This window comes from Drosophila persimilis, unplaced genomic scaffold (genome assembly GCF_003286085.1).
Source record: "Drosophila persimilis strain 14011-0111.01,24,50 unplaced genomic scaffold, DperRS2 tig00000002-arrow-pilon, whole genome shotgun sequence".
NCBI classification, from domain to species: Eukaryota; Metazoa; Arthropoda; class Insecta; order Diptera; family Drosophilidae; genus Drosophila; species Drosophila persimilis.
In genome coordinates this window covers 17,587,127-17,598,258 of record NW_020825289.1, presented here as the reverse complement: position 1 = coordinate 17,598,258, position 11,132 = coordinate 17,587,127, and the positions used below count along the sequence as shown (strand labels likewise).

Sequence of the window (11,132 nt, the reverse complement as noted above, 5' to 3'; positions counted from 1 at the left end):
CTAAATAATTACTGCTCGACGTCATAATGCAGCGCCACAAGGAATTATATAAACAGCAATCACTTGCTTTTAGCCCACACAATTTCAATGAGCAGAACCGGGAACTCCAGAAAGCGGCGCGTGCAAAACAACGCGAGGATCGTTTTCAAAGCAACCGCATTATTAGTGTTAGTCCAACTCCCGTCAAGCGTGAGGCACCTATTCAGCCCTCAGAGGAGGCGCAGCCACGCCTTACCTATGTCGCTCCTCCTAAGGAGAATCAAAAACCAGAGCTGCCTCAGCAGCAGAAGAACCCCACCCGGCAAGACCTTTACTTAAAGCGCTTCCTGGAGTGGAAGGCAGCCAGGAAGGAAAAAACAAAGAACGAGCAAATTGCTCGTCGTGGTCAAATGATGCCACCGGCGCCTTTGCAGAATTCTACGTTCACATATAAAGCCGAAACACTTAAACCTGCGGCAAACCCCCAGAAAGAGCAGAAGAACGATCCGGCATTTGTGCCGCCAAAAAGGCAGTCCTTATATGTTTTGGTAAATAAAACTCAGCGTACGCAGACGGCAGCGGAGAGGAAACAGCCTTTGGCAACCCAATTGCGTACCCAGGGTCAGCCATCCAGATTGCGCGCTCAGCCTGCGGCAACCATGGCAAAGCTGCAACATGAAACGTCGCGTCCTCAACCGGTCACAGTGAAGACCCAAACATCAAACATGAAACATCAAACATCAGCAAGGAATGTCCAGCCAACCACAGTCAAGCCAGCACCTTCACGTACATTGTCCTTGAAGCCTACAGCAGGCCCAAAGCCCAAGGTAGCAGATTTGGCCGTTGGACCTTCTGCAAATGGGGTTGTTCATTTGCCAAATGTGAGGACGCAACCATTCGAAAAGCCGGCCTTGAGTAAGCCCACCTTAAAAATACCAGCAGTGAAACCAAAGCCCATTCAAGGAGTCGGCGGAGGGGGAGCTGCGGGAAAATTTAAGTCGACCGCAGTAGCAAAAGGGCCGGCAATAAAAAACAAGCTTGCCAGCCAATTTTCGACCAGAATGAAGGCCAAGAGCAACGTCAGCAAGTACGTAGGTCTTCAAAAGAATGTTCGAAATCGGCCGGAGTTGATGAGAGAGTTGGTTGAGGCTGGGAACACTGAACTCCCACTGCCTCCCAATACGCCGCTGGAAGAGAAGATAAGTTGCCCTGCTCTGGCCACATCCACGCAATGCAAGTCGATCAATTGCAGTCAAGAAATGATAGAAGCCTTGGGTGAGATTTCAAATCTGAGTCCAGTGGCTCCAATGAGCAGCCACCGAGATTCGAAAGCGAAGCGGAAATTTGACTTTTCTAGGTACTCTTTGATAAAAACGGCAGCTGAAGAGAGTTTGATCTTGGATCCATATCTGGCTAAGGGTAAGTACAACAGGAATAAAATGGAGTAAAATTTAATATTATTGGTTTCCAGATCCAGATGATAAAGAGCAAGAAAATTATACTCTGAAGCCAGGTGCGGAGCAAACCCCTCCTCGCAGGATTTCCGATGAGAAGCCTAACTACTTAAGTCCGTATGTGAGCGTCTCGCGCGGTAAAGTCAACTCTCGCTGTGAACGTGAGAAGCGAAACAGCATGTATTTGCCCGGTGAGGAGACTCCTGTTGCCAATCGGCGGGCCCTCGAGTCAGTGCTCTACTTTCGCATACAGCTGGAGAATGAGATTCGACGACTGCGAGATATCTGCAGCGAGTGGGAAGCCTATAGCAAGGAGAATGAGGCGCATCTGGTTGAGACGGGCGGCATAGATATGATCAATGTGGCCATTGGACAGACAAATTTGCTTTCTACCAAGAAAATGATGCAGTTCAGCGGTCTGATTGACCGTTGCGAGGCGGGAGCTACGGGCAAGAACCATCGACCCTACGATGGTAGCGAGGAGACGAAACCCGTCCAGGCAGAGGATCTGGAAGGGTGGTGGGACATGCTGCGACTCCAGAGTGAGAATGTTGACAAGCGCTTTAATAACTTGAAGCGATGGAAGCAGAACAATTGGCAGGACCCCGATGCAGTTGAGGAATCGAAAATACCAGCCAAGCCTTTGGCCAAACCAAAGTCTAAGCTGAGCAACAATTTAAACGCTAAGCCCAAGGTCAAGGCCAGCAGTAACTTGAAGCAATTTCTCCGCAAGGCCCATGCTGAAATGAAAAAGACTAAGACGGATGTGGTATCAGCGGACGATGCCCCGCAAACTCCATCTCGCAGCAGCACTCAGCGTGTGATCGTAGTACGCGACCGTCGGTCCTTCTCTCCTGCTCGCACCGTCCTGCGTATGTCCGTAGGCGAGAGCCGTTCTTCCAATGGTGGCAACACTCTGCTCAAGTCTGCTATATTGGCCGCAGCCGAACAAAACGCTATTAATCATACCCCCCCTCCCAATAAGGGACGCCAGTCGATTCTGAAAACACCAGGGACCAGCAAGCGTGAAAGTCGTGGAGTTATTTTCAGTACAAAGAAAAATGTACGGCACTTCAAATTCACCTACGAAGAAGGCACTATTAGCGATGATGAGCCCTTTGGCGGCGTTAAGCTCGAGGATTGCGAGGAGGACATGTCGATCGAAGCTTCAGGCGAAAGACGATCCGTAGACCAGGGCCCAGCTGAAAATGAGCCCCAATCCGAGAATGGCGACACTTCGCGGACGTACACGCTGCGCAATCGCAGAGTGCGTCTTAGGCCATCCACCGAGTTTATGTAGTTTATCTATCATTTATTATTTAAAATTACGTTTTTGTTTATATGTATAGTATTATTTAATTCTGAAAATTATATTTCAATGTCAAAGCCTTGTTTTAAATTTTGTTTTTAATTAAGTACATCAACAATCAAATAAAGGAAAAAAGGAGCAGTAGTTCTAGTCTGAGCAACTTTGACGATGAGCCAGAGAACGCTCCCCAAAAAGAGAGCCCTCCCCTGCCCGCCAAGAGAGAGATCTCTAACAGAGACGTCGACCTTATCGACACCCAAACACTTGGTCGAGAATCAATCCACCCAACACTGAGGAGAGGCAGGCAAAGTTCTGTTCCGAGCGATTAACGTCCATATTGAGGCACAGACATCGACCTTTCTCAAGGAGCCGATTGATTTGAGGGGCCTGCCAAGTGAAGATCAGTGGACGATCATGTTTTAACGGCACAAGGAATGCATTGTCTGCTTATAACAGCATCAATAGCAACAGCAATCGTGCCATCTTTCACTGCGGCGTTCAGGCAGAAATTGTGTGGAAATCTAGAATGGTCACTTCCTGAAGCAGATTAAACTCTTCAGGGCATCGCACAGAACGTATTCTGCTATGGATTAATATCAATCATTCAAAATGCACGCTTAAAAAAGCCATGGTCGGAACCGCCATGGACTGTTCAAAATTTGCCCTGCCATGCTGTTAGACAAGCCATTTAATACTTTTGTTCGCGAGAATTACCTACTGGCTGCAAGTTGGCTGCATCTGAATTTATTAATGACTATGATTGAATGATATCAATCTTCGCCAATATACAAAATCAGATCTAAACATAAACAACACCCACCCTAACCAGTCTATTTTCTTCAAAATTTTTATTCCAAAATTTTAAATCGCAAAGGCCGCAATCGATTCATCGACGTCCTCGAAATGCAGCCGTTCTTGAGTGTTTTACAACACAGTCATCGCACTTCTTCGATAGTTTCCTTTGCAACGCTGATAGTACAATTTAGATAAAATTCTCATCAACTGCAGTAGAAATAGACTGGACGGCAATTTAAATTGAATTTTGAATTTGTTGTTGTTTGGCAATGTAAATGCGTTACAGATAAAGTGCATATATTTGCGGTGCTGTGGAATAGGTTTATAGGCGATTTTCGTGTGGTATTTTTGCAAGTGACCGACCGTACAGTTCATAGTCGTTTGTCAGCACGGGCATAGATTTTCTTTTTGTTTTGCTTAGCATCGACCGCGCACACTGCAAATATTCAAAACAAACATAAAGACTACCTGATAAGGACACACAATTTAAATTGGACCCCACAATGGATACCAGTTGCAGTAACATTGGTAAGTTGTCTAGTGCTTAAGCCGTACTTTCGTATTTCAAATTGAATTTTCAACCTCTGGCCAGTACAGCGTGTACCTGGCTAGCATGGCAGTTGGCAGCTCATGTAGGGGCCTGCTGGCGCGCAAATTATCAAACCGGCCAGCAGCCCATGCGGCGAGCATAGAAAATCATGGCATCATACCCCATATGTGGCTGCATTATTCCGTCGCCAATTTTGAATCGCATTTATAATGAGGTCGGTGCGTAATTTGCTTATTTCTGATAATTCGACCTTTGGTGACGAAACGAAAAATGTACCCCAAGTGCTTTCAACGAAGTGGGAACATCCCAACTAAAAATTTCCCAACGCGGACCTTGCCAGACAGTTCAGTACATATATACGAATGTGTTGTCGTGTGAGTGCTTTGTGGGGTACAGTCTTGGGGCAGTTGTGGGTTGCTGGCTGCCGATTTGAAGTATTAGCATGCGAAGCAGCTTAGTTAAAAATTCTATTAAGTTCCGACTTATTTCGATTGCAAATAGCCTAGAAATTTTCTGTAAGTGGCAGCATCTTTACTTTATTATGAAAAAATAGCTCAAAAATAATTTCCCTTCATAACGTAAACAAGACCTGCCAACTAGGTTAAATTCAACCAAAACCGCGAAGACTTAAATTTATTATCATAAATTAAATGTGAATGAAAGTAATTTAAATTTTTAGAATCTAGACCATGAATTAAACAGAGCGGGAACTTAATTATATAAGAAATGTGGTACTGATAAGCAGGCCTATCGATAAAATTGTATCAGGTTGGCAGTTCAGTGGGCAGCACATTGTAGGGTTTACGCAATTTTGGAGCCGTGACAAGATTTTTCCGACTTGTAAAAAGGCATTTTGCTCCATTTAAGGACAAAACAATATTGTTGTAAGTGAAGGAACGTGCGACGAAGCTAGTACCACACATCGCAACTCGATTTGTTTTCAGTTTTTGGAAAGCATACGGAACATTTGAATCATGTCACATGCATTTGCTGCTGCCGTATCCGTATGCCGGTCGGCTGCCCCCATGGTCATTCGTAGCAGCCGCCGGACCATGAGCTCATCCCGGATGCTGAGATTGGCTTGCGCCACCGGGCCGGCCGCTGTCAATCGGGATTGCAAGCGGAATGGTTTACTCGCTGGCAGGACCGGCAACGTTCAGCAATACCTTCGTCAATACGCCAATGAGAAGAAGGTCTTCGAGCGCACCAAGCCGCATTGCAATGTGGGCACCATTGGCCATGTTGATCACGGCAAGACAACTCTGACCGCAGCCATCACCAAAGTACTTGCGGACAAACACCTGGCCGAGAGCAAAAAGTACAATGAGATTGACAACGCGCCGGAGGAGAAGGCCAGAGGCATTACGATCAATGTGGCCCATGTCGAGTACCAGACAGAATCGCGTCATTATGGTCACACGGATTGCCCAGGACATGCTGACTACATCAAGAACATGATCACGGGCACAGCTCAAATGGATGGGGCCATTCTAGTCGTGGCTGCAACGGACGGCGCTATGCCCCAGACCCGTGAGCACATGCTGCTGGCCAAACAGATTGGCATTGATCATATCGTTGTGTTTATAAACAAAGTGGATGCCGCCGATCAGGAGATGGTTGACCTAGTGGAAATGGAAATACGCGAGCTGCTCAGCGAGATGGGCTATGATGGGGATAATATTCCTGTCGTAAAAGGCTCAGCTCTGTGCGCTCTGGAGGATAAAAATCCCGAAATTGGTTCGGAGGCGATTCTAAAGCTGCTCAAGGAAGTAGACAGCTTCATACCAACTCCAGTGCGTGAGCTGGACAAGCCTTTCCTTCTGCCAGTGGAGAATGTATACTCTATTCCAGGACGCGGAACTGTTGTCACTGGTCGCTTGGAGCGAGGTGTGGTCAAGAAGGGAATGGAATGTGAATTTGTCGGCTACAACAAGGTGCTCAAGTCGACGGTGACTGGCGTAGAGATGTTCCATCAGATTTTGGAGGAGGCTCAGGCTGGAGATCAACTGGGAGCCTTGGTGCGCGGCGTTAAGCGAGATGACATCAAGCGTGGCATGGTTATGTGCAAGCCAGGCAGTGTAAAGGCCATGGATCAGCTGGAGGCACAGGTCTACATATTGTCCAAGGAAGAGGGTGGTCGCACCAAGCCCTTCATGTCGTTCATTCAACTCCAAATGTTCTCGCGCACCTGGGACTGTGCTGTCCAAGTGCAAATCCCCGACAAGGACATGGTCATGCCTGGGGAGGATACCAAACTGATACTGCGTCTCATCCGCCCTATGGTCATGGAACAGGGACAACGTTTCACTCTACGCGACGGAAACCTGACTCTGGGCACTGGTGTTGTTACCAAGACCATGTCGGCGCTCACTGAGACGCAACGCTCCGAGCTAACTGAGGGCAAGAAGGCGCGCGAGAAGAAGGAGGCTGCCAAGAAGTAATAAGAAATGTGTCGGCTATTTAATAAAATCATATATTTAAGCACTTTGTATGCGTATTCTGTAAGTTGTTGGCGATTAAATTGGAGTCGAGTAATAAACAAAAGAAACACAAGAACTGAAACCAGCTAAAAACTATTTTTAAATCGTGTTCTGGTTTGTAGGGAATGCTTTTTTTGTGTATCGATTATTCGTTGAGAAAAATCGAATATTGTTCAATACTGATCTCTAGTGCTGGAAAATTAAGTATCGCAACCGTCTTAAACGCAGCTGATGATAAAGAAAATTTTGAAATTGAATTGAAAATAAGTGCAAATATGTACACTCAGCGGTGGCGACGGTCGTCGGGTATAGAAACTAACGTTAGAGCCAATTGATAAACTTTTAATTCCAACCTTTTTTGCACACAGAATCTTTGGACGACAACACGCCATTACCCGAACTCAGTTTCGAAGACTTTTTGGAGCCAACACAAGAAGAAACTGCCACACAGCACCACATGGAAATCGATGCACTCGATTCGGATGGAGATGGCGACGGCGGCGATGAGCACTCAATCTCCATTAAAGAGTCATTGAACACCCCGCAATTTAAAAGAACCGTTGTCACCATACTGGAGGACAAACGATTGAGATCGCCTGGACCTGCTGTTTTGAAATCGCACGCTATTAAAGTGGTAACAGCAGGGCCGGGATCAGTCGCACCAATCAAGCCACAAATAACCGACATAAAGGTTTTAAACAATTTTAAACCCCTTTCAAGCAACACTGTTAAGATTGGCAACACAACTGTTGCACCAACATCCTCTCCGGGTGGAACACCAAAGGGTTTAAACAGCCTGACCATGACACAGATAAAAACGCCTGATGGAAAAATTCTCTACCTGCAAAAGTCTATGCCGGCGGGAGCAGCTGCTAAGCCAGCGGTGGCTGCATCAACTCCTACCATGCCCAAGGCAGCAGTCACTGTGTCATCAGCAGGAGCCGTACATCATCTAGTCGCCCCAACGGGCCTTCAAAAAGCAATCCTCTCCAAGGCCGTGAACGTTGGCAGCACTGGCCTGGTCAAAGCAGCCGTGCCAGGGAAAGGAGGTACCTCGGCCTCCACGCCCTTAACAATTAAGGGCATAACGCCACTGGGAGCGAAGAGTGTGTCGCCCGCCAACTCACCTACATCAACTCCGGCTGCCAAATTTCAGGTGGTCCGGACATCTGATGGAAAGATAATCAAGATTAATCAGGCTAGCCCGTCCATGATTATAAACACCAAAGCAAACACCACCAACACACCGGGAACTGGCATCAATGCAGCAACATCCGCCCTTAAACTGTCTCCCTCAACCGGTAGCGTAGGACTGCGAAAATCGATTGGCCAAGTGGTTATCAGGGCAACTCCTCCCAAACACGGGCCAGATGTAAGCAACAGTTCCACTTTGACTACCGGCACATCTGTCACAACAAACAACGCATCGGCCCCGCCCGGAAAAATGTTGGTGCAAAACACGGGCAAGCAAATTGTGGTGTCCAACAAGAACATCATAAAGCTGTCGCCCAAACCAGGGGCCGCCAGTAGCATAACCAACACAAGCGGCGCCCAAGGGAACTCCCCAACAAAGGGAATACATGCTGTACAAATTCCTGGCAAAGGGGGTGTCGTGCAGTATGTACGTGTCCTCCCCAGCACTAAGGAGGTGGCCAGTACCAGCAGTGCAACGTCTGTCGCAAGGTCGAATACCTCGCCAAAGATAACTCTTGTGCGTTCTGTCATGTCCTCGGCTACATCCTCGAAAAGTCCATCTACCCCAACATCAGTAGGAACTAAAGTAGTTTCTGTCGGCAATACAAACAAGATTATAATGAAGACAACGGGTGGAAGCATTGTTCCGCTTCCCTCCATGCAAACGTTGGTTTCCAAGGTGAGTACGAAAACTGTCCCGATCTACACTATCCTTGGTACACGGAGAACTAACCTTACGTTAAACCTTTTTAGCGTGCGCTGGGCGCCACCAACACCAGGCCGCCTAGTGTGGGCAGCGGCAATAGCGGCAGTCAGGAATCGCCCCGAAAACAAAGGCTAAACGATCTCAATATTCAACACAAGGCCGCTGCAGACGATGCCAGCGATAGCAGCGAAGCGGGCCCGGAGACAAAACGGCCACGCTTCGTAATATCCGTACCGCAATCATCTCAGAAGCAGCAGCTGCAAAAGCATGTTATGACACGTCCCTCGTCGATACAGCGCGTGACGGTGCAGGGCGCCAACTCCAACAAAAGTAGTACTAATCCTGCAAAGAAAGTCTACAATTTGTTGCAGTCACCCAAAGGAGTAAAGTACATGATTTGTAATTCGGGAATTCCTCAGTCATCGACCAGTGCCATGAGACGTGGATACACCGGCTATGTGGACGGCAAGACTCGTCGTCCGCTTTCCATAGCAGCACAACAGCATCGCTTACAAATTACTCCACAGCAACAGGCAAAAAATTTGCAAGCCTTGCAGGCCCAGGCCAAGCAGAGGATACGACAGCAGCAGCTGCAAAATCAACCAATTGCGGTTCAGCCGAAGGCGACGCAGGCCACAGTCCAGCCGTCACAAGCTAATGCTAATACTAATGCTAATGCTAATCCTAATCCTCAAAGCGCCAAGATTTTGCCTGAGAAGCCGCTCTTTGAGATACTTAAGTCTCCCCAATTGGCCTCAGCGCCTACGACTGATGCACTGGCGGGTATGGCGTCGCGACGTAAACATTGTAATTGCAGCAAGTCACAGTGTTTGAAGCTCTATTGCGATTGCTTTGCCAATGGAGAGTTCTGCCAGGACTGCACCTGTAAGGACTGCTTCAATAATCTGGACTATGAAGTGGAACGAGAGCGAGCAATACGCAGTTGCCTTGACCGCAATCCCAGCGCATTCAAGTACGTGTTTTTCCAGCTATTCCAGCTATAATCATGGCGTATTAAGTTAACATTTTTCTTCTGATTTCTTTACAGACCCAAGATAACGGCGCCCAATTCGGGTGACATGCGTCTGCACAACAAAGGGTGCAACTGCAAACGGTCTGGCTGCCTGAAGAACTATTGCGAGTGCTACGAGGCAAAGATACCTTGCTCTAGCATTTGCAAATGCGTAGGTTAGTAAAAGAATGAAAACCCTAGGACTTGTGTTCACCGATCTTAACTAAAATGTTTTATTTTTGTATTTTTGTAGGCTGTCGCAACATGGAAGATCGTCCAGATGTAGACATGGACTCCATGGACAGTTTAAAGGATGGCGAAGACTCGAACAAGGCTAAAGACGGGAACGACAAACAGTCGCAGGATGATTCGGATCGGTATTTGACCGACGATGTTGTAGAGGCGACTATTATGTGCATGATATCTCGCATAGTGATGCACGAGAAGCAGAATTCGGCTTTAGAGGATACCGAGCGTGAGGTGATGGAGGAGCTGGGCGAGAGCCTGTCTCAGATTATATCTTTTGGCAAGGAGAAAATCGATACAAACGAGCTGGTAGACTCCATGGCATTGGCTTCTTGATGTTTAAACGTAACATGAATTAGTTTGTAAGATTAAAGCGTTCTTGACCTTTTCCCCTCTAACTTGTACTCTTTTCATGGGCTTTCTAAAAGTTGACCTTAAAGTAATGTGTAAAGTTAACAAAAAAATGTTACACCAAATGTATATACATATATCAAATCAATCCAATCATGCATTAACTCGTACATTAGCAAATACCAGATTTAAGATCAAATTCACTCTGTATTACCATCGAGGGTCTTTGACGCGTACTTTCCGCAACCTTGATGTAAGCAATTGTAACTATATAAAATAAATGTTTAGTTGCGAAAAAAAAGAGTTTTCATTGGGAAGGGCAACTCCTTGGGGCCTTTCAAGAGGAATTAAATTGAGTAAAAAGTAAAACTTTTGTTCTCGAGCGTAGCTTGTTTATTCACCAACAACTTCAGTTACATATTTGTAGTTTGCATTTGCATTTGAATTACAATAGAATTGTTTCCAATTTATAAGATAAGGGCGAGCTCGAGTATAGTAAACTCAACGCAATTTAGTTTATTTATCCCGATATATTGTTATAAGTATCTCTATGAAATAAACATTTGTCCAACGACTAGTGCATAGATTATATATATAATAGCTATAATATTGTATTCATATAATTTTATAAGTGGTTTGTTGGTAATATATTCTACTCGGTCACCGTTTGGCTTAATAAATGTAAGTTTTCTGGTTAGGTTTCTCCCGGCTCTCACCCTAAACATGGCATGGCATGAGTACTCATCGTCACATCGTTTGTAGTGTGTGTAAGTGTGATAATAATCTAAGGACTATGGTAAATTTAGTTTGTATAAATAGCTCGTATCATATTGTGTTGTGTTTTGACTAATATGCTCGCGCTAAACTATAGAAACGAAGATAGTATTTGGTTTTCCTGCGGTCATTCGCATGTGAACTTGAGAGAGAGTATGTGTGTGCGATTATCTCATATATAGCAAATACATACGGTAAGTTGTTAAATTTAGTATTTTAGTGTGTATTTCGTAGTATAGTGTATATTGAATACTGTGCACAAAACGCTTTGGTTAATTGTAG

General features: G+C 45.9%; 3 protein-coding genes across 3 annotated transcripts; all 3 read left to right on the top strand.

Annotated features, from left to right (window-relative positions):
* The first annotated feature begins 8 nt into the window (after positions 1 to 8).
* LOC6592754 (guanylate kinase-associated protein mars) lies at positions 9 to 2,824 on the top strand. The gene is made up of 2 exons (XM_026985544.1): positions 9 to 1,398; positions 1,451 to 2,824. The coding sequence occupies exons 1-2, from the start codon at positions 27 to 29 to the stop codon at positions 2,731 to 2,733; spliced, it is 2,655 nt and encodes an 884-aa protein (XP_026841345.1). The 5' UTR covers positions 9 to 26; the 3' UTR covers positions 2,734 to 2,824.
* Positions 2,825 to 3,816: 992 nt separating this feature from the next.
* Positions 3,817 to 10,331, top strand: LOC6592756 (protein lin-54 homolog). Its single transcript, XM_026985209.1, has 5 exons — positions 3,817 to 4,065; positions 6,936 to 8,440; positions 8,515 to 9,440; positions 9,516 to 9,655; positions 9,733 to 10,331. The coding sequence occupies exons 1-5, from the start codon at positions 4,041 to 4,043 to the stop codon at positions 10,059 to 10,061; spliced, it is 2,925 nt and encodes a 974-aa protein (XP_026841010.1). The 5' UTR covers positions 3,817 to 4,040; the 3' UTR covers positions 10,062 to 10,331.
* On the top strand, positions 4,856 to 6,643 carry LOC6592755 (elongation factor Tu). Its single transcript, XM_002017836.2, has 2 exons — positions 4,856 to 4,971; positions 5,032 to 6,643. The coding sequence occupies exon 2, from the start codon at positions 5,062 to 5,064 to the stop codon at positions 6,526 to 6,528; it is 1,467 nt and encodes a 488-aa protein (XP_002017872.1). The 5' UTR covers positions 4,856 to 4,971; positions 5,032 to 5,061; the 3' UTR covers positions 6,529 to 6,643.
* Positions 10,332 to 11,132: the final 801 nt, after the last annotated feature.